This window comes from Ranitomeya imitator, chromosome 1, assembly GCF_032444005.1.
Source record: "Ranitomeya imitator isolate aRanImi1 chromosome 1, aRanImi1.pri, whole genome shotgun sequence".
Taxonomy (NCBI): Eukaryota; Metazoa; Chordata; class Amphibia; order Anura; family Dendrobatidae; genus Ranitomeya; species Ranitomeya imitator.
This window is the reverse complement of record NC_091282.1, coordinates 939,040,668-939,064,890: the sequence shown is the minus strand read 5'-3', so window position 1 is coordinate 939,064,890 and position 24,223 is coordinate 939,040,668. Positions and strand designations below refer to the sequence as shown.

General features: G+C 41.5%; 1 protein-coding gene across 1 annotated transcript in view; it reads left to right on the top strand.

Moving 5' to 3' along the window:
• The window catches only part of MTTP (microsomal triglyceride transfer protein), a 158,476-nt gene that overhangs the window by 80,761 nt on the left and 53,492 nt on the right, over positions 1-24,223 (top strand). Inside the window, exons 4-9 of the mRNA XM_069743615.1 lie at positions 12,133-12,240; positions 12,866-12,982; positions 17,687-17,826; positions 20,753-20,903; positions 21,000-21,157; positions 23,398-23,566. Of these exons, the coding sequence (XP_069599716.1) occupies positions 12,133-12,240; positions 12,866-12,982; positions 17,687-17,826; positions 20,753-20,903; positions 21,000-21,157; positions 23,398-23,566 (843 nt within the window). The remainder of the gene's footprint in view (positions 1-12,132; positions 12,241-12,865; positions 12,983-17,686; positions 17,827-20,752; positions 20,904-20,999; positions 21,158-23,397; positions 23,567-24,223) is intronic.

Sequence of the window (24,223 nt, the reverse complement as noted above, 5' to 3'; positions counted from 1 at the left end):
GAATGCAGACTTAGATGGAATGGTCTGCAGGCGTCACATTGCATTTGCAGAGCCCCTGATGTACCTATATAGTAGAAACCCCCCACAATTGACCCCATATTGGAAACTAGACCCCCCAAGAAACTTATCTAGATGTGTTGTGAGAACTTTGAACCCCCAAGTGTTTCACTACAGTTTATAACGTAGAGCCGTGAAAGTAAAAAATCATTTTTTTCCCACAAAAATGATTTTTTAGCCTCCCAAATTTTTATTTTCCCAAGGGTAAGCAGAGAAATTGGACCCCAAAAGTTGTTGCCTAATGTGTCCTGAGTACACTGATACCCCTTATGTTGGGGTAAACCCCTGTTTTGGCGCACTGGAGAGCTCGGAAGGGAAGGAGCACTGTTTTACTGTTTCAACCACAAACCACATCCCTAACCCAAACATGCCCCTAACCCTAATCCCAACCACATCCCTAACCACAACACACCCCTAATCCCAACCATAACCCTAACCACACCCCTAACCCTGACACACCCCTAACCCTAAACCCAACCCTAATCCCAACCATTAATGTAATCTAAACCCTAACTTTAGCCCCACCACTAACTTTAGCCCCGACCCTAACCCTAACTTTAGCCCCTGTTAGGGTTGGCGGAACGCACCGAGTATATGTATATATATGTATAAATAGGTGCGTTTGCAACCCGGGGTCCACCGTGCAGGAGAGGAACCTGATGCTGGCAAATGGCAGCACTATATGGCGGTAAAAGCAAACTCTGTTAACTCCACAGAGTCGCTAGAAATAAGATGCTGTGCCCTGTTAGCGTCACAGGGGAACACAGCTAACTGGTGAGCTGGAGGCAGTCAGTGGTCACGCACCCAGAAAAGCATACAAACACTCCTCACCAGATGTGCTGGTATTCTAGCGGCTTATTTCAGCCGGGTCCCTGAATACATTAATAATAAATAATAATAATCTTTATTTTTATATAGCGCTAACATATTCCGCAGCGCTTTACAGTTTTGCACACATTATCATCACTGTCCCCGATGGAGCTCACAATCTAGAATCCCTATCAGTATGTCTTTGGAATGTGGGAGGAAACTGGAGTGCCCGGAGGAAACCCACGCAAACACGGAGAGAACATACAAACTCTTTGCAGATGTTGTCCTGGGTGGGATTAGAACCCAGGACCCCAGCGCTGCAAGGCTGCAATGCTAAACACTGCGCCACCATTCATGCAAACTCCTCACCGGAGGTGCCAGTATTCTAGGGGCTTATTTCAGCCGGGTCCTTGAACACACACATACAGGCGCTACCACAATTAACAAACTGATGACATGAGGTGATACTAGGTGAAGCTGCAGCAGATTCAGGACCTTCCTAGGGAACCAATGGAAGTTGCTACTGTACCTGAGCAACTTCAGGATCTTCCTAGAGGACCAATGATAGCTGCTGCAGTCCCTGAGCATGTGAACCCTGTCCTCCAATGAGAGGTCTTACCTTGGGCATGCTCAGTGTGTGCAAAGCAGGACTTAGTCCCAGAAAAGCCTGCTTGCGGCTGATCAGTGCAGGCTACAATAGCAGAGCCTAAAAAGGCAGCAGTAACCCTTTGCACAGTATCAGGCTGAGTGAGATGCTGGGACCGACGTCTCCACTGAGCAGGCTCCACTGCTGCTGATGTAGAATGGGAGACCGCAGCAGACACGGCTCGAGATTCCCCCTGTGCAGCGGCGGGAACGCGACTCCTAACTGTAGCCCCAACCCTAACCCTATCTTTAGCCCCAACCCTAACCCTAACTTTAGCCCCAACCCTACCCTTATCTTTAGCCCCAACCCTAACCCTACCTGTAGCCCCAACCCTAACTTTAGCCCCAACCCTAACCCTAACTTTAGCCCCAACCCTAACTGTTGCCCCACTCTAACCCTAACTGTAGCCCCAACCCTAACCCTAACTGTAGCCCCAACCCTAACTGTAGCCCTAACCCTAACTTTAGCCCCAACCCTTACCCTAATCCTAACCCCATCCCTCACCCTAATGGGAAAATGGAAATAAATACATTTTTTAAAACTTTATTATTTTTCCCTAACTAAGGCAATGATGAAGGGGGGTTTGATTTACTTTTATAGCGGGTTTTTTAGTGGATTTTTATGATTGGCAGCCGTCACACACTAAAAGACTCTTTTTATTGCAAAAAATAGTTTTTGCGTCTCCACATTTTGAGAGCTATAATTTTTCCATATTTTGGTCCACAGAGTCATATGAGGTCTTGTTTTTTCGGGACGAGTTGACGTTTTTATTGGTACCATTTTTGGGAAAGTGACATTTTTTGATTGCTTTTCATTCCGATTTTTGTGAGGCAGAATAAACAAAAAGCAGCAATTCGTGAATTTCTTTTGGGGGGGCGTTTATACCATTCCACGTTTGATAAAATTGATAAAGCAGTTTCATTCTTCGTGTCAGTACAATAACAGCGATACCTCATTTATTTCATTTTTTTATGTTTTGGCGCTTTTATACGATGAAATCTATTTTATATAAAAAAAATAATTATTTTTGCATCGTTTTATTCTGAGGACTATAACTTTTTTATTTTTTCGTTGATGACGCTGTATGGCGGCTTTTTTTTTGCGGGACTAGATGACGTTTTCAGCGGTACCATGATTATTTATATCCGTCTTTTTGATCGCGTGTTATTCCACTTTTTGTTTGGCAGTATGATAATAAAGCGTCGTTTATTGCCTTTTTTTTTTTACGGTGATCATTGAGGGGGTTAACTAGTGGAACAGTTTTATAGGTCGGGTCGCTATGGACGCGGCGATACTAAATATGTGTACTTTTATTGTTTTGTTATTTAGACAAAGAAATGTATTTATTGGAACAATATATATATTTTTTACTTTTTTTAGGATTTTTTTTCTTTACACGTGTAAATATTTTTTTTTTTTACATTGCCCCGGGGGGGGGGGGGGGGGGGACATGACTATATAGTGTCAGATCGCTGATCTGACACTTTGTAGAGCACTGCTCTGAGCAGGCGCTTGCAAGGCACCTTTTTGCAGGACCCGGAAGACCCCCCATGGCCATTTTGGTTCCGGGGCCTGCAGGGAGGAGGAGGTAGGAGACCCTCGGAGCAACATGATCACATCACGCTGCTCTGAGGGTCTCAGAGAAGCATGCAGGGAGCCCCCTCCCTGTGCAATGCTTCCCTGTGCCGCCAGAACGCTGTGATCAACTTTGATCGTAGTGTGCCGGGGGTTAATGTGCCAAGTTAATGTGGGGGTTAATGTGTTAAGTGTCCGTGACCACTCCTGGCACATAGTGCCGGATGTCAGCTGTGATAATCATCTGACACCCGGCGGCGATCGGCCGCGCTCCCCCCGTGAGCGCGGCCAAACTCCTATGACGTACTATTCCGTCCATGGGAAGTAGGGACCACCCCACATGGACGGAATAGTACATCTAATGACAGAAAGGGGTTAAAATGATATGTTCTGTTGCAGAAAAAGGTTAAAATATCTTAGTTATTTAAAAAAAAACATTATATAAAGCACCATGCTTTTTAGACCTGGTCCAATTGCTAGAAAAGAGGAAAAGAGGATCCTAATGCTTATCCTTCCTTCCCTTCACATTAGCAGCAAGAAAGGGTTTTGAATGTTTCCAAAAATGAATGCATATCCTGCTAAAATGAAACTTTTTCTATAGTGGGAATAACACCTGGTGGTCAGATCACTGTGGCCTCCACTGATTCTGAGAACGTGGGCTCTGAAGAGTCCCGACTGAATGGAATGGAGGTTGATCATGACACTACTGCTCCATTAATTTTCTTTATTCGTCTGGTCTTCGGCATTCCTACTAGAATGAATAAAAAGTCGGTGCTCATGATCAACCTTTGCTCCATTCAGCCCGGACTCTTCAGAACCCAGGTTCTCGGGATCTGTGGGGGCCACGATGGTTGGACCTCCTGCGATTTGAAAGTTATCTATCTTCTGGATAAGGAATAACTTTTAAATTTTTTAACTTTTAAACTTGAGAACACTCCTTTAAAAGGGTTTTATTAGAAACTTGTAATCTAAAATATTTTCACTTAATACCAAAATTTTCAAAAATATAGTAAGCTTTTTATACAGTAAGTAAAAAGATATACTAATGCATACCTGCCTCGCATATGCAAATCGGAATAATTCCTCAAATATAAGATGAACAAACAAATCCAATAAGTTATAAACCTAGCCTAAGTGAAGGACAGGATTTTGGAATTTTACACTAAATCATCCAGACAGACGTCTGTCAAGTCTCTGTTTGAAGACTTCCATTGAAGGAAAACTCACTACCTCTCATGGCAACCTGTTCCCCTTATTAATCACCATCACTGTCAAAAAGTTTGTATTAATATCTAATCTGTGTCTTCCCACATTCAGTTTCATCCCATTGCTTCAAGTCTTTCTTTGTGCAAATGAGAATAAAGCTGATCCCTCAACAGTGTAACCTTGAGATATTTGTAGACAGCCATTAAGTTTCCTCTAAATCTTCTCTTTTGCAGTCTAAACATTCCCAAATCCTCTAACCATTCCTTATAGGACATTATTTGCAGACCAGCCCCCATTTTGGTTGTTTTTTTCTGATCTTATTCCAGTTTTTTCATGTATTTTTTAAAATGTGGTGCCCAGAACTGGACACAGTATTCGACATGAGATCTGACCAATGCGGCGAAGAGGGGGATAATGACTTCACATGATCTAGACTGTATGCTTCTGTTAATACAAGCCAGAATTGTGTATACCCAAGTCTTTTTCACACAAACTGTTGCTTGCTTTCTGTATATAATTTTTTCATTTTTTTTGCCCAGATGTAGAACTTTGCATTTCTCTCTGTTAAAAACCATTCTGTTAGTTGCTGCCCACAGTTCCAGTTTGTTTAGATCTTTGTGGATCCTCTCTTTTCTCTAGTATTAGAGATCCCTACTAGCTTTGTGTCATCAGAAAATTTAATCAGTTTCCCCTCAATTCCTTCATCTAAATCATTGATAAAAATGTTGAACAGCAAAGGGCCAAGGACAGAGCCCTGTGGTACCACACTTGAGACATTCTTCCAACTGGATGTGCAGCCATTTATGACCACTCCTTGTGTCCGATCACTAAACTAGTTATGACTTATGAATCCACCTATCATTTGTCTTGTCCATTCCATCCATACTTGGTCATTTTTTCAATGAGGATGCTATGGGATACTTAGTCAAAGACTTTGCTGAAGTCAAGCTATACTATATCTACTGAGTTTCCCTGATCCACCCAGTCAGTGATTCTGTCACAAAAGGAAATTAAGTTAGTCTTTATTTATTGATTTATTAGTTGCAAAACTATGTTTGCTCTGCATAATCACTTCAAGCTCACCCAGGTACTTGCATACGTGTTGTTTAATAATTTGTTCAAAGATATTTTGTAGTGTTGAAGTCAGACTCACAGGCCTATAGTTCCCTGGGTCCACCTTCTTCCCCTTTTTGAAGATAGGGACAACATTTGCTTCTCTCCAGTTTTCTATTTCTCCTGTTCTCCAAGAATTTTTAAAGATTATGGCGAGTGGTTCAGTAATTTCCTCTCCTACTTTTTTCAGTACCCTAGGATGTAATTCAACTGGACCTGGAATCTTGAATTCGCTTATGTTAGTCAAGTATTCCCTCACGATCTCTCTCTGTTATATGCGATGTAGAAATATGTGGCACTCATATAGGTGTATTCAAGAACTTATTTATTGAATGAAGAAATTCCAGAAAATTATCCAGATGACAGATGAACGTCAGGTATTGACCGAAACATCTCTTAATTTTCTGGTATTTCTTCATTCAATAAATAAGTTCTTGAATACACTTATATGTGAGTGTGCACCGCCAGAATTCCAGAATTGCAGTGTTTTCCTAATTATTTCTCTCTGTTTATAGACAGTGTGGATTCTTCTATTCCTTCAATAGTACAGTGAAGATCAGTTGATGTTAAATTTACTTTCTGAGAGAAAACAGATGCAAAATAGGAATTTAAAAGTCCAGTCTTCTCGACATCATTTTTTACCACTTCATCTTCATCCTGTAAAAATCCTATAGCGTATTTGACTTTTCTTTTACTTTTGACATACCCCCAAAATCCTTTTTTAATTCTTTTAACTTCTTTTGCAAGCCTCTTGTAACCAGCAGAGGAAAAAACAAAAGAACAAAAAGAAAAAACAGTCTCAGATGGGAAGAGGGTGAGCAAACAACTGATTAATGATGAGGTGCAGGATACATGCTTGTTAGACTACTTTCACACTAGCGTCGTTTGGCCTCCGTCGCAATGCGTCATTTTGGAGAAAAAACGCATCCTGCAAAGTTGCCCGCAGGATGCGTTTTTCTCCATAGACTTTCATTAGCGACGCATTGCGACGGATTGCCACACGTCACATCCGTCGTGCTTTGGCAGACCGTCGGCACAAAAAAATGCGACATGTAACTTTTTTTGTGCGTCGTGTCCACCATTTCTGACCACGCATGCGCGGCTGGAACTCCGCCCCCTCCTCCCCAGACCTTACAATGGGGAAGCGGATGCATCCTCTGCCCCCGTTGTGCTTTTACTTCACAGCATGCGTCAGTACATCGGTCCGTACCGACGCTAGTGTGAAAGTAGCCTTAAATGACCCCCTCGTGTCTATAGTAAAGAGGTAGATTTTGTTGACAATTACAGTGTGACTCATCACATCCAGTCAATTATAAAGCAAGGTATGAATTTGCTTTTGTTTATATCTTTTGCTGTGTTGAGCCTTAGGGTACCGTCTCACAGTGGCACTTTGGTCGCTACGACGGCACGATCCGTGACGTTCCAGCGATAAACTTATGATCTCGCTGTGTCTGACACGCTACTGCGATCAGGGACCCCGCTGAGAATCGTACGTCGTAGCAGATCGTTTGAAACTTTCTTTCGTCGTCAAGTGTCCCGCTGTGGCGGCATGATCGCATCGTGTTACAAAGGTGTGCACGATATTCTCCACCTCCTCTGCTGATTCTACATCGCAAATACGTCATGAAATTATCGCTCCAGCGCCGTGCATTGCGAAGTGTGACCGCAGTCTACAATGCTGGAGCTATAATGGAGCGACGCTGGAGCGTCACGGATCGTGCCGTCGTAGCGACCAAAGTGCCACTGTGAGACGGTACCTTTATGTGGAAATGTTAAGCCATCACCCTAAATCATTTATTCTTTAGATCAAGATAATACAGTTGTTATCTTTGTACATAGACGTGACAGCAAAGGTGACAGTTCTCAAGTGCACTCACCTGTCCTCTTTTGACTTTTTATTATTATTATTATACATTTTTATAGCGCCATTTATTCCATGGCGCTTTACATGTGAATACGGGGCAAATATAGACAAATACATTAAACATGAGCAGATAACAAGGCACACGAGTACATAAGGAGGGAGGACCCTGCCCGCGAGGGCTCACAGTCTGCAGGGGGTGGGTGAGGATACACTAGGAGAGGGAAGAGCTGGCTGTGCGGCTGTTCAGTAGGTTGACTTTTCACATATATTCTAATTGATGGCAAAACAGACCTAAAGTAAAACTAAATGAGGAGAGTTAAGATATTGATAAGATAGCAGCGGCCAAACGATTCATTCAACACACAGCTATCTCTCCCAACACCCCCATACACGGAAACACTCAGTTCTGCCTGATCATTCCTGTGTTCTCTATGTCAAGAGCAGAGTAAGCGACTGCCAGAAATATTTGGCAGTGGCTCCTTTTTCCACAGAACCAAAAAATCGGACTATTGAACTCCAATCACATGATCCTTGTGATCACCCCTCTCCCCGAATCAAGCATATTTCGGCAGAATTTTATCTTTGTGTATGGGAGTCTTTAGAAGCAATAGAATTAAAAATGACCCACACAAAGAACGTTATGTGAAAAAATAATTATTAGTGTATGTGTAAAAATTCCAGCAGTAATAGGCATAATAATCCAGTATATTCACCATTTAGTCACACTATAATGGCAGATTGTGCACAAGAATCAGGATCAGACAGGTAGGGGTCACAAGATAGGTTTTTAATGCTAATTCTTGCCACGTTCCAGGGAAACACTTTTATGCTGTGAGCTATAAAGGACCCAGTTCTCGTGATAGTAAATTGAGAAAATTGACAAGAAAACAAAATAGAAAACAAACCAGGGAAAGCAATGCACGGATTGGCCGATCTCCCGGTCAGAGTGTCATAGCCTTAGCCTGAGTTCACACTTCATTATGGGCGTCCGTTAGACGGACTACGTTACACCGCAGCATAAACGCGGTGTAACATAGTCTGTTAAGGCCGCCATTAATTCCTATGTCGGACACATGGGCGTGCGCTAGGGATGTGCCGTCATTGAGTGAGGGACCCTGAGACGCGGGCTGCAAGCGTTTCCGGGTCCGTCACTGCTAGTGCAGATAGAGCTAGCAGATGCTCTATCTGCGCTAGCGATGTGACAAGTCGGCACTTGCGTGAACAGCAGCCTGCTAACGTATGTGTTGAATGGGCTACTGTTAACGCAGTGTGAACCCAGCCTTATAGACATTCAGTGGCATGTAAAAGTTTAGGCACTCCTGGTCAAAATTACTGTTATTGTGAACAGTTAAGCAAGTTGAAGATTAAATTATCTCTAAATTATCTCTAAAAGGCCTAAAGGTAAAGATCACACATTTCCTTTGCATTTTATGGAAAAATAAAATATTTTCATCTTTTACATTTCACAAATTACAAAAAGGAAAAAATGGGCCAATGCAAAAGCTTGGGCACACTTGGAGATTGGTATGCTCATATAACTTTGACTAAGGTTTCAGACCTTAATTAACCTGTTAGGGTTATGGGTTGTTTACTATCATCTTTAGGAAAGGTCAGGTGATGCAAATTTCCCAGCTTTATAAAAACTCTGAAAATGATGGAGACACACAAAGCAGGAGAAGCCTATAAGAAGATAGCAAAGCGTTTTCAACTTCCCCTTTCTTTAGTTCAAAATATTTTTAAGAAATGGCAGTTAACAAGAACAGTGGACTTCAAGATAAGATCTGGAAGTCCAAGCAAAATTTCAGTGAGAGCTGCTTGTAGGCTTGCTAGAGAGGCAAATCAGAACCCCAGATTGACTGAAAAAGATCTTCAGAGAGATTTAGTAAACTCTAGAGTTGTAGTACCATATATACTCGAGTATAAGCCGACGCGAGAATAAGCAGAGGCACCTACTTTTGCCACGGAAAACTGGGTAAGCTTATTGACTTGACTATAAGCCGGGTATGCATTGTCCCCTCATCCCTGTCCTGCTATGCATGGCTCCCCCTTCCCTGTCCTGGTATGAATGCCTCCCCATCCCTGTCTGCATGCCTCCCCTGTCCCTGTCATTGTATTCATGCCTCCTCCTTCCCTGTCTGGGTATGAATGCCTCCCCGTCCCTGTCCCTGTCTGCATGCCTCCCCCACTCCTTTCCTGTATGCAAGCCTCCCCCTTTCAGTCCCTGTATGCATGCCTCCCCCATTCACTCCCTGTATGAATGCCTCCTCTATTCAGTCCCTGTATGCATGCCTCCCCCTTCCCTGTCCTGGTATGAATGCCTCCCCTATTCTGTCCCTATATGCATGCCTCCTTATTCCCTATCCCTGTGTTCATGTTTCCTATTGAAAAACAAAATGCATCATAATCACCTACCTGTGCACCCTGGGTGCTGGCACTGCATCTCTTTCCGGCCGCCGATGCCTGCCTGCCCCTCTTCCAGTGCTCAGCGGTCATGTGGTACCGCCCATGGGGGTGGATCAATCATGCTTTTGGGTTGTGTTGCAGCCAAAGGCATAGGGAACATTTCATGGGTAGAGGGTATAATGGATTCAATGAAGTTTCAACAAATTCTTGATGCAAACATAACACCATCTGTGAAAAAAAGCTGAAGTTGAACAGAGGATGGCTTCTACAAATGGATAATGATAATAAATACACATCAAAATTCACTATAGACTATCTCAAAAGGCGCAAGCTGAATTTTTTACAAAGGCCCTCAGTGCCCTGGTCTGAACATCATTGAAAATTTGTGGCTTGACCTCAAAATAGCAGTGCATGCAAAAATCCCACATATCTAGAAGAATTTTCCAAGGAAGACTTGATGAAAATACCTAGAACAAGAACTGAAAGACTCTTAGCTGCCTACAAAAAAGTGTTTACAAGCTGTGATACTTTCAAAAGGGAGTGCTACTAGGTACTAACCAAGCAGGGTGACCAAACTTTTGCATCGGCCCATTTTCCTGTTTGTAATTTTGAAAATGTAAAAGATGACAATATATATGTAACCACTGCTCAAAAAAAAATAAAGGGGACACTAAAATCCCATATCCTAGATATCACTGAATGAAATATTTCAGTTGTATATCTTTATTCATTACATAGTGGAATGTGTTGAGAACAATAAAACCTAAAAATTATCAATGTAAACCACAACTAATATCCCATGGAAGTCTGGAATTGGAATGATGCTCAAAATCAAAGTGGAAAATGAAGTTACAGGCTGATCCAACTTCAGTGGAAATGCCACAAGACAAGGAAATGATGCTCAGTAGTGTGTGTGGCCTCCACTTGCCTGTATGACCTCCCTACAACGCCTAGGCATGCTCCTGATGAGGCGGCCGATGGTCTTCTGAGGGATCTCCTCCCAGACCTGGACTAAAGCATCCGCTAACTCCTGGACAGTCTATGGGGCAACATGACGTTGGTGTGAGACATGATGTCCCAGATGTGTTCAATCGGATTCAGGTCTGGGGAAAGGGCGGGCCAGTCCATAGCTTCAATGCCTTCATCTTGAAGTAACTGCTGACACACTCCAGCCACAAGAGGTCTGGCATTGTCCTGCATTAGGAGAACCAGGGGCTAACAGCACCAGCATATGGTCTCACAAGGGGTCTGAGGATGTCATCTCAGTACCTAATGGCAGTCAGGCCACCTCTGGTGAGCACACGGAGGGCCCGCCAAAGAAATGCCACCCCACACCATTACTGACCCACTGCCAAAATGGTCATGCTGAAGGATATTGCATGCAGCAGATCGCTCTCCACGGCCTCTCCAGACTCTGTCGCGTCTGTCACATGTGCTCAGTGTGAACCTGTTTTCATCTGTGAAGAGCACAGGGTGCCAGTGGAGAATTTGCCAATCCTGGTGTTCTGTGGCAATTGCCAAGCATCCTGCACGGTGTTGCGCTGTGTGCATAACCCCCATCTGTGGACGTCGGGCACTGAGACCATCCTCATGGAGTTGTTTCTAACTGTGCAGAGACATGCACATTTGTGGCCTGCTGGAGGTCATTTTGCAGGGCTCTGGCAGTGCATACTGTGCAATCTGTCAGTCCAAATTTCAGTATGGTCGCCAGTCTCTTTTCAAAATTACAGCAATTTTTCTGGGTAAAGTAGTGAGTGAATCACTCTGTACTTAGCTAAGTGAGAGGTCTTTGGCAGATTTTTGAGAGAATGCGGTTTCTCCTCGGCAAAATTGTCAGTTAGTGAAGTGAGACTAGTAGACAAAGCAATGCTCCTTGAGAAAATATATGTAAATTAGCTCTTCACCAGAAAAAAGGAAGTTAGGTCTAGTACCAATGAGTTTTTTTTGTAGCGGTTTAGACACAGACTTCAGTAGGTGGCATTAGAGAGCCAGCTTTCTTCCTCCATGAGGAGTGCTAACTTGCATATATTTTTTACGGAGCAATGCCTGGCCATCAAGTCTCCTTACACCAGCTAGTGGTCTCTGCAAGAAGCAGCCGTTACCTCCACCTCACCCCTGTATATTCTAGGAAATACTCCCCACTGCATTTGTCTAAATACATTTCTGATATTATTCCTCCACACTACAAACAACATTTAGCTAACTGTCATCTATGGAAACGGCCATAGTGGTTGTGTATGTGTCTGAGACAGGAGAAATAGATTGTGAGCCCTACTGGGGACAGGAGCTGATATGATTTATGACAGTGTCTATACTGCTGTGGAGTATGTTGGTGCTATAAAAAATACATATTAACTATTTTAAGTAATAACAAGTTAATTGACAAAATACAGAGAAAATACATACACTATGTATCATATTACATGTCAAGTTACTAAATGTTCATTTATTTCCTTAGGTAAAAACACTTTATCTGCACCAGAATGAACCCACAATCCTTGTTAATATCAAGAGAGGCTTGGCAAGCTTGTTCCAGATCCAGCTCAGCCCTGGTACAGTCACTGAGGTAATAGACTTGCAAGCTGTGGGCAGTTAACACAAGTGGCAGCATGTTGTCCAGCAGGAAGCTAGTCAGGCCAAAAAAAGTCCTTGGACTTAAGATTCCTGTATAAGTCATCTCCTGTGCCTAGTAGGAGTAGAATCATATTCTTGTGGTGGGTGGGTAGGAAAGAAATAATGGAATGTGTAGGATTGTTCATCAACTGTTAAACCTGTTTATTCATAAATCCATTCTTATCCGACCGTCACACATACCCAACACATACCATAGGAAAGGCAGTAGGATGCAGGAGAATTTGGACAAAGTTTTTTCAGAATTATGTAACCACAAGTTCTACAGACAAATCAAAATTCTCATATTTCACATGTTAGATGATTGATGGTCACTTTTAAAATAAGAAAAAGAATCATTTTCATGACAAGATATCAGTAGATTTTCTTGGAGAAGGTAATTGGGAAAAGGGGCTCACCAATACTTTTTTTTACCATTACTCCCCAATATCGACATTCAGGTCTCGGGCACATGGCCGAATTATGGTGATGTACAACCTCCAAGTTTTACAGACTTGTAACAGAGAACCCAGGATTATTTGGAGCTTTTTATTCATCTGAATGAATCTTATGTTTTTCAGGTTGATGTTTCTGGAAATTGTAGAGTTACCTATAAGGCAAAACAGAATCAAGTGACCAAAATCAAGGAACTTGACAGCTGCAAGATTTCCAAAACTGGTTTTACTAATTCTAACAAGGTATTTCAACATATTGTGAATGTATTACTGTATGAATGAGATTCATTAATATAGGATCACTAGGTTTTTGCGAAAGCTAGTTTCAAAATCGGTCAGTAAACCTGCATAACAGTCTCGCCATAAAAAATTATTTTAGTGCTAGTGTGGAAAGCAAGATTTTGAAGCTCTGGTGCACTGTAATATTTTGTCCATCTATCCCAGCCATCCAGCATACAGTTAGGTCTAATATGGACTTGGGGTGCAGACTCTCAGCTTTAATTTTTAACATATTCACATCCTAAAGGAAGTAAGGGTTTAAAAATTACAACTATTTATTATGTAACTTCATATTTTTAAAGAAACCAAAACTAATTGCACAATTATCTCAAAAGCTCTTTAACCCCTTTCCGACGTGGTGTAAAGTAGTACAACCATGTCGGACTCCCCCTTTTTTCCTATACAGCTGACATGTGCCTGCAACAGCCACAGTTGGAAACGTGATCCACCCACGGCAGTTAACTAGTTAAATGCCTCTGTCAATCTCTGACAGCGGCATTTATCTTGCGCTTACCGGAAGCGCGTCATAACTTCTGCCTATCGGTGACCCCATCACATGATAGTGAGTCATAGATGGGGCAGCGTGACAACCAGAGGTCTGCAGCAGACCACTATGGTTCTCATTGCTAAATTGCTATGAGCGCTGTCCCGTGGTCGGCGCTCATAGCAAGTGAGCATTTTTGCTACACACAGGCAATCTGATCATCACCTGTGTGTAGCATAAGCAATCAAAGTACTGCAGGTTCTAGTCTCCTGTGGAGAATATTGAACCATGTGTGAGGGATGAGGGAGACTCCTTTTTGGATTTATGAATTCAGGCCCCATAGATTAGCCAGATCTCCCTCTACTCCTGAAATGTGGCCCCCACCCTTGAGAAAAGTAGATGGATTCCCAAAAGAGCCTATCTTCGCCATTTGGCCAGAGAATTAGAGGCCACTTATTAATGAAGGCAGGGAGGAGCAGAGCTGAGACCCCCTGCTGTCTTTTGTGCCAGTCTGCCTACTGCAAAGGAAGACCCCAGACCCAGTCTCACAGACATCTAGAGATGAATTATGGAAGTACCGTGCATCTCTGGGTTATGTCCGATATATCACCAGAACCCTGGGAGCCCCCTGCACGCATCCCTGCATCTCATATTTCTTCAGCAGTCCCGGATTCAGAGCTATCGAGACTGGCTCTCCAGAACCACTTAGCCGACCGGAGTTTGGACTCTCTGTATCGGTCCAGCCCCAATGAACCTGTTGAGACATCAGTTGTCGCTTTTGGACCTCTCGCCAAGAAATTATTACCCATCCTAAAAATTGGGAATTATATCAGCTAAGAGGTAAAGGGAGTAGAATTCAGCCCAACCCAGAGGGGCGGTGGCAAATGTGGGAGGGGGCGCACAAAGTGTTAAAAGCTAGCAACACACTTTTAGCCCTGTCTTCGTTCTGCCATGGAAGCCATGTCGCGTCACGTGTGGAGATGGACCAGGAACTAAGGAGGTGCCTTTGGACTCGCTTCCCTGGGGCCCACATGCTATAAGAAATGGTAACTTGAAACCTAAAGCTAACTGCTATTCCCAACTTGTACCCTATTTTTATCTGTACCTCTGACTGTATTTTCTGTGTATTACACTGCATATATTTGCAGTTTCTAGTGCGCCTTTCAGCAATTAAAATATCAAATAATTTTGGGCTGCTCTTTTATCTCACAACCCGATTTCCCACATCCGAGAGTTCGGCTAGCACTTATATTATACCTGGGGTTGGTGTCTGACCCGATATAAGCTTGTTAACAGACCACAGCTCTGTCACAGGTTGATGACGGCGGGGTGATATCCGTATTCCCCAGTTCTCTCGTGTATGTTTCCATTACCCCATGCAAAAAGTAAAAAAAAAGTTTTTAAAATATTAAAAAAATAAAAAAATATAAAAGTTCAAATCACCCCATTTTTGCCCCATTCAAAATAAAATAATAAGAAAAAAATCAAATATACACATATTTGGTGGTCAGAATCGCCCGATCTATCAATATAAAAATAGAAGTAACCCCATTGCTGAACGGCATAACGTGAAAAAATTAAAAATGCCAGAATTATGTTTTTTGGGTCGCCGCTACATTGCAATAAAATGCAATAACAGGAAATCAAAAGATTGTATCTATGCCAATATGATATCAATAAAAGTATCAGCTTAGCCTGCAGAAAATAAGCCCTCACCCAGCACCAGATCACAAAAAATGAGGATGTTACAGGTCTCTGAAAATGGTGTAATTTTTTATTTTATTTTATTTTAATTTTGATTTTTTTTCACCACTTAAACAAAAGAGAACCTATACATGTTTGGTGTCTGTGAACGCATAATGACCCGGAAAATGATACTGGCAGGTCAGTTTTAGCATTTAATGAACATGGTAAAAAAACAACTGTTGAAATGCATTTTTTTTTGAAATTTCACCACACTTGGAATTTTGTTTCTCATTTTCAGTACTCGATATGTTAAAACCAATGGTGTCGTTTAAAAGTACGACTTGTGACACAAAAAACAAGCCCTTACATGGCCATATTTACAGAAAAATAAAAAAGTTATGGCTCTGGGAAGACGGGGAGCAAACACCTGAAATTCAAAAACTGATATACTCCTGGTAGTTAAGGGGTTAATGAGCTGCATGGGCTATTTCCTTGTTAATCCATCATCATTAAGCAGGTAAAAGGTCTGGAGCTTATTCTAAAGGTACCGTCACGTTTAGCGACGCTGCAGCGATCTAGACAACGATCCCGATCGCTGCAGCGTCGCTGTGTGGTCGCTGGAGAGCTGTCACACAGACAGCTCTCCAGCGACCAACTATGCGAAGTCCCCTGGTAACTAGGGTAAACATCGGGTTACTAAGCGCAGGGCCGCGCTTAGTAACCCGATGTTTACCCTGGTTACCAGCGTAAACGTAAAAAAAAAAAAACACTACATACTTTCATTCCGGTGTCTGTCCCCCGGCGCTCTGCTTCTCTGCACTGACTGTGAGCGCCAGCCGGAAAGCACAGCGGTGACGTCACCGCTGTGCTCTGCTTTACGGCCGACCGGCACTCACAGTGCAGAGAAGCACAGCGCCGGGGGACAGACACCGGAATGTAAGTATGTAGTATTTGTTTTTTTTTTACGTTTACGCTGGTAACCAGGGTAAACATCGGGTTACTAAGCGCGGCCCTGCGCTTAGTAACCTGATGTTTACCCTGGTTACCAGTGAAGACATCGCTGAATCGGCGTCACACACGCCGATTCAGTGATGTAAGCAGGTGATCCAGCGACGAAATAAAGTTCTGGACTTTCTGCTCTGACCAACGATGGCACAGCAGGATCCAGATTGCTGCTGCGTGTCAAACTCAACGATATCGCTAGCCAGGATGCTGCAACGTCAAGGATCGCTAGCAATATCGTTCAGTGTGATGGTACCTTAAGTGTGGCATTTACATTTGGAAGCTATTGATGTGAACCTACACCATGATATCAATGGAGCTTTCAATGTAAGTGAAACAGACCATCTTTAGGCTGAAAAAAAAAAGAAATTCATAAGAGAGAGTTAGCGAAAATTTTAGGAGTGGCCAAATCAACAGTTTGGTACATTGTGCCCACAAAATAGAGCACACTCGTGAGGTTTCAAAATCAAAAAGGTCTGGAAATCCATGGAAGACAACAGTGGTGGATGAGTGCAGAATCCTTTCCATAATGAAGAAAAACCCCTTCACAACATCCACTCAAGTGAAGAACACTATAGGAAGAAGGTGTTTGAGTACCTAAGTCTCCCATAAAAATAAGACTTCATTATAGCAAATACAGAGGGTTAACACAAGAGTCAAACAGTTGATCAATCTTATAAATAGAAAGGCCAGATTAGACTTTACCAAAAAACATCTAAAGAAGCCAGCCTTTTTCTGGAAGAATATTTTTTGGACGGATAAAACTAAGATCAACCAGTACCAAAATGATGAGAAGAAGAAATTATGGAGAAGGCTTGGAATGGCTCAGGATCCAAAGCATACCACATCCTCTGTAAAACATGGTGGAGGCAGTGTGACGGCATGGGCATGCTTGGCTTACAATGGCACTGGGTCACATACTGTAAAAACAAGCCAGGAGATTTTTAAGGTAAATAAGTAGAATATTCTGCAATGACCGAGTCAATCACCAGATCTCAATTCAATTGAGCATGCTTTTCACATGCTTAAGATAAAGATTAAGGCAAAAAGACCCACTAAGCAACATCTGAAGTCAGCTGCAGTAAAGGCCTGGCAAAGCATCACAAAGAAGGATACCCAACATTGGTAACATCCATGGCTTTCAGACTTCAGGTAGTTATTGTCTGCAAAGGATTCTCTGCAAAGTATTAAAAATAAATATTTTATTTATAGTAAAGTTAATTTGTCCTATTACTTTTGAGCCCCTGAAATAATGAGGCTTTGTAGAAAAATGGTTGCAATTTCTAAACATTTAACAAGATAATTTTATTTAGCCCCTTTAATTAAATTTGAATGTCTCCACATCTCAATTGTTTCATTTGAAATAAAAAATAGTGGCATGCACCGTCCAAACCACGAATATTTATTCACTGCACACATATATCTCTACATAATTGTATTCCACATTCATATACACTTGTTGTGGTCTGCAAGCTAATAACGCATTTATTGTGCAGGTCCTGGGCATCTCCAACAAGGATACATCTAGTACAATTTACCAAATCGAAGATAACAATATAAAGTCAGTGTTGGCGGAAGAAAATCGTGTCCTCATGCTCAATGTATATGAAACCATTGCAGCAAAAGTTATTTGTAGGTCAGTTTATTTGTAGGTCAGTTTCTGCTGTCTAAGTCTTTGTTGCCAAGAATAAAGTGTAAACCATACGAAATACAAACGTAGGCTGCCGTCACACTAGCAGTATTTGGTCAGTATTTTACATCAGTATTCATAAGCCAAAACCAGGAGTGGAACAATTAGAGGAAAAGTATAATAGAAACATATGCAAAACTTCTGCATTTATTACCCACTCCTGGTTTTGGCTTACAAATACTGATGTAAAATACTGACCAAATACTGCTAGTGTGACGGCAGCCTTAGGCTGAATTCAGACATCCATGTTACATAGTCTGTGTACTGACCACAATGCCAGGTCCAACTCTGGTTTCCTGACTCAAACTAACAGCCTCATAGGCATATATAAAGCTCTTGGGAGACCCATGGCTAATCTGCATATTGTGGACTGTATACAGAGCCGATCTACACATTATCCATCCCACAATGTCTGTATGCTATTCCATTCTTTTTTTTCTGCTAGATTTCTAAAATTTAACATGGACAAAATATAATTCATCATCTTTCCCCCATCTCACTTAACCCTCCTAACATACCTACTCATTACAGTCAAATGCTCCCCAGTCCCACAAGCTTGCTGCCTCGGGGTAACCCATGACTCTGATCCCTCCTTCAAACCACATATCCAAGCCCTTTCCACTTCCTGCCAACTCAAACTCAACAATATTTCCTGTATTCGTACATTCCTTAATCAAGGATCTGTAAAAACATTAGTACATGCCTTCATCACCTCCCATCTCGACTACTGCAGTCTCCTGTTCTGTGGCCTCCCTTCTAACACTCCAATCTATCTTAAACTCTGCTTTCCAACTAATTCACCTGTCCCACCACTATTTCTCAGCCTCTCCTCTCTGTCAATCCTGTCACTGGCTCCTCATTGCTCATAGACTCCAGTTCAAAACCATAACCATGACGTACAAAGCAATCCACAACCTGTCTCCTCCATACATCTGTGACCTCGTCTCCCGGTACTTTCCTGCACGTAACCTCCGATCCTCACAAGATCTCCTTCTCTACTCCCCTCTTATCTCTTCTTCCAAAGTCACATACATGCTTTTTCCTGTGCATCTCCCTACTCTGGAACGCTCTATCTCAACATATCAGACTCTCGCATATCATGGAAAGCTTCATATCTCATACCATACCGCTGCAAGACAAGCTCTACCCTCATCTACTGTATCAGCACCAGGGTCCTCTCTTCTCCCTTGTTTTGTTCAAGATGATTGTACTTATTTTTTTATTATGTATACCTCCTTTTACAGGTAAAGTGCCATGGAATAATAAATAATAATAGTAATGGTAGACTGTATAAGGAAGGACCATGAAATTTGGACATCTGAATTCAACCTAAAAGTAGAAAGAATCATTAAGGCATTAGAATGATCAGAATCTCATCATTGAGATATTCAAAAGACAATGTGTCTTGTTTTGATGTCTGTCATGTACAATGTTTTCTCACAAGCCTTGTGTGGGTTCAAATCTAAATACAAAAAGCTCACACCGCAAAGCATTGTGGATCTATCACACAAGGGACACAAGCGGTGACACACAGACCCCATCAAATTATAATAGGTTCAGCTGCGTTTCACCATGGTGTTCATTGCTTTGCCTCAAAAAATTCCAGAATGCGACTTTATTCCTCTGATAATTTCTTTAAAGGAAACCTGTCCAAAATGTTACACTCCTAAACCATTAAAATGATTGTGTAGTCCTTTAAAAGTTAAGCTGGTGTATTTCTTTATGACCACAATGCTGCAATAAATCATGTTTTGAAGTTGTGTATGGAAGTGCAGTGGGCTGTGACGATTCACTTATCTTCTCCGCCTCACACTGTATTCATCCACCTAGCAACCCGCTACCATGGCTGATGGACAAGTCATTTGCTCTGGTACATGAGCAATGACCAATCAATCAACCAGGGAAGAGTGCTACTGGATAAGGAATACATTATGAGGTTGAGAGGCTAGAAGTGCATCATGCCCCAGTGCACTTCTAAACCTAACTCCAAAACAAGACTTCTCATTGCTAGATTTCTTTGGGATCAGAAATGGATCAACTGCCCGATCCTTTACAGCACTAAACAATCATATAAATGATTGGGAGGAGGTGGGTTTAATTTTTCTAACAGGTTCCCTTTCAAGGACCCTTACATTATTGCTGGTGTACTTTTCTCCCATCAGAAGTAACATTTTTACAATAAAACTGATAGAAAGCATATCAGCTAATACTCTACCAGGTCCTACAAAGAGCATGTCTTCAGCATCTCTAAAGTTGTGCCAAAATCATTATGCCATGTGCGCAAAATTGATACATTTGGTGCAATTTTCCAGCAATTTTACATTTAGCAGTCATTGCTTATTATTTTATATCTTTTGCCATTTGCCTGCATTTGAACGGTTTATATATACAGCACTGCATGATTATCCATTTTGCATTACCCGACTTACAACTGCAAAAAAAGAGCACTCACCATCCAAATGAATTCTTAGTCTTTATTGTGGCATTAAAATAACAGCAGGGTCCCACAGGGAGAACAGTAGTGTCAGGAGACGACGGCCGTTTCGCGCTGCCGCGCTTTTACGGGTCTGATCCGGCAGCGCAAAACGGCCGTCGTCTCCTGACACTGCTTTTCTCCCTGCATATCGTCTCCTACATATCGTGTTGGATTTTGGCTTTTTTTAATGAGCACCCGAATCCTATGAACTGGCTTGTTTAACGCATAGCAAGATTTGTATACCCCATACCAGTGTTTCAGCAGCTGTTCAGTGCGGTTTTGGTTTGGTTCCTACTTACAACTGCTGTTACTAGTTTTAGTATATTGTTAGTTATATACCTGTTTTGCTGCTTCGTTGCTTTACTTCTGCAAAGTTTTATTTCTTTACACATATAGACAAAAACTAGAGCTAAAATCAAGTGAAGCCGGGCCTAAAGAGGTTGCTGGAAAGCAACTGTCCAACGTGGTAAAAGCAGTAGATCCCAAATATGTAGCCACGCCGTTAGTGGCTGATCCGGTAAAATCAGAGTGTAAAAGCTGCCCCTTGGTGAGTAAAATTTTTCTTATTTTGTAACACTTATTTAAAAAAAACCCTTATTTTTGGAAATTAATTTTGATAACTTACTTAAGATATGTATTTTAGCTATTGCAGCAATGGAAGATTATTCGTAAGGACCTGGAACCTGAAAATCTTTCAAAAGCCAGTGCGGCACGTAGCTTTTTGAAACTGATTCAGAGTCTTCGAAGTGCTAGCAAGTCAGACATTGTGACACTTCTCAAGTCAGAGAAAGATGATGTTCTGTGAGTAATAGTATAGTATACAGACTACAGTTATGTGGCTATGGGCGCAGGCCTCTTTTAGTCATATGTTTATGATTCCAGATTAGATATCAAATCAAAAAGGAAGACAAAAATGCTGTGGGAGGACTATATTAATAATATAATAATAATAATATCAAGCCATAAAACATAACTTTTAAGAGTAATTATATTAAAATACTTAAGGGTATAAAAACGTGTCCCTAATCTGCCTCTAATTAATTATTCCTAACAGTTATCACTTATATGTGCTTATTTGATGACACCCTGGGGTGCCACCACCTATATAGCTGAATAGGACAATCAAAACTTATAGCACAAGTACCCCCAACATGTTTCACCACTTGTGAGGCGTCATCAGGGGATGGGATGCTGGCATGAATCCTATTTTGCTACATCTGCAGTGGCACCCCGGGGTGTCATCAATTGAATAAATATAAGTGATAACTGTTAGGAATAATTAATTTAAGGTAGACTAGAGACAAGTTTTTATAACCTGAAGTATTTTAATATAATTACTATTACAAGTAAAATTTTATGGTTTGATAGAGAGGGATTTTTTTGGGTTTCTCCAAATTTTGATAATGATTCCAGATTAAATGCTAAATATGTCACGAAACTTACATATAAAGGATGGGACAAAGTTTACTTCAAATTACAGATAGACTTGAAATCTTTTGAAGATCACTGTTTTGGGGCAGAGTTCCACATTATGGGGTGGGCCACTTATATTGTCACACCTAAATAAAATGGGAATGGTTGGTGATATCAACTTCCTGTTTGTGGCACATTAGTATATAGGAGGGGGAAAACTTTTCAAGATGGGTGGAGACCATGGCGGCCTTTTTGAAGTTGGCCATTTTGGATCCAGCTTTGTTTTTTCAAATGGGAATAAACTTGTAAATAACTCATGAAAGAATAAAGTTACAATAAAACCAAGCACACCATTGTTTTTCTTGTCAAATTCTCAATAAATTTGATGTGTCACATAACTCTCTTCCCATTGGACAAAATAAAGGTGGATCCAAAATGGCCTATTTCAAAATGGCCTCCATCGTCACCACCAATCTTGAAAAGTTTCCCCCCTCCAATATACTAACGTGCCACAAACAGGAAGCTGATATCACCAGCCATTCACATTAGTTATCCATATAAGAGGCCCACCCTGTATATACACTCTAGATAACAGATAACTTTTTGGCTCGCAGCAATCTCGCTGACTCTCACAAAACTGTGAAATGACTCCTTCGTTTTCTATGAAAGAGCAGCTACCAGACATTTATGCCAGTGGCTTAACTCTTAGAAGATAAAAGGACTGGCAGTCCCCCAAAAAACATGCTGGAATTTTACAGTACAGCCTCTGACCATCATCTTTCATGGGCCCCCACACACTTTAGAGTGTTGACCAAACCCATTGATATTAGCCAGTTCAGCCATGGTTAGTCCAGTATATATAGTGGGCTTTTACTTTGCCAGCCGAATCCAACACTAGTAATTCTATGTCTCTTATTACCTACTGGAATGAATGAAGGAATGATGATGAGCTCACACATTTTTGGGCAATCATTACTTGTTAGAATTTTTACAATAAGCTGTTTGCCAAGTGTCCAACCTGGTTGAATCTTCTGCAACCAGATGGTTTTTGTGAGGAAACCTGTCAGCAACCATCTGAGAAAGGAAGCATTATTCAGTGTCCTTTTATATCCTTGAACTGTCTGTGCACTGCAGAACATGATATGCCCTCTAGAAAAGCTTTTCGAAACTGCTCTCCACTGTGATCAAGTAATAAGAATCCTGAAATTTGATTTTGAATAGAGTATATAAAATTTGTTTTCTAGACTGGATAACACCGTTAAAGCCCCATTATGTATAGAGTCACCCATAAAGCTGATCACCAGACTCAAATTAATTAAAGCGATTTTCCATGATTTTATTATTGATATGCTATTCTTAGAATAGATCATTAATATTAGATTAGAACAGATCCTACTCCCGGCACCCCCAGCTATCAGATCTCATTGAAGGAGCAACCACACTCTTTGGTGAGGGTTGTGATCTCTTTATTATTTGAAATATGAAACTGTGTTAAGGTTCAAAGTATGTTCCATGCATGTGGACATTTCCACCCAAATATCACACTGTGTGTTTTATGTACATTTTATTCACCAAATAATATTTTAGCGAAATTATATTCTTATGCTATAACTGTGTTCTGCCAACAGACCTCAGCTGGTTGATGCTATAACGTTTGCTCAAACACCTGATACTCTAGAGGCCCTATTGGTGTTTTTGGATTTTAGCAATGGAAGTAGACCTTTGTTACAAGAGAGGTTTTTATATGCCTGTGGCCTTGCCACACATCCAAATGAAAGCATGCTGCGAGCTCTACTTGTAAGTTTATTTAATAATTTTTACAGTTTACAATATTTAAGATAAAGTTAGAAGACTACTAATCATTTTCGTGACATCTTAGGAGATAAACTTCATCAGTTAGCGCCAGCGATGTAGCTTTGAGCAGTGTAAAAGTTTTAGCAGGGCCCAAGTGCCAGAGGGTTTCCTTATCTGTCATTGGAGAAAAAAAGTACTGAGTGGCCCATGAAAGTTATGATTTGAAAATCTTCAAGCTTAAAGGGAACCTGTCAGCAGGATTGTGTGCAAAAACCTACAGACAGTGTCAAGTTGGGGCCGTTACACTGATTAAAGTGATGAAATCCATTTGTGGTTGATATATAATATTTATTTTCAGTTTTGAGTTAATGATATGCCCTTGCTCTGGGATGGCCTGTGGGGGGTCTTCATGTGGTGCTCTGTTTAGGTTTTCATCTGTATGACTCCTGACAGGTCACTGATCCCTCAGTGACTTGCCCCCTAGTTTACACTATGAATATTATATATCCATATTGAAAGAAAATACCTTCTTCAAGCAGGCGCCAGCCGTGGCATCTGTATCACACCGCAGCTATGCAGGTAGATGCATGCTCCACTAGATGGGAGTAGAGTGGAGGAAAGACTTCAACACTTGCTAGATCAGACCTGATGTGCTGCAGC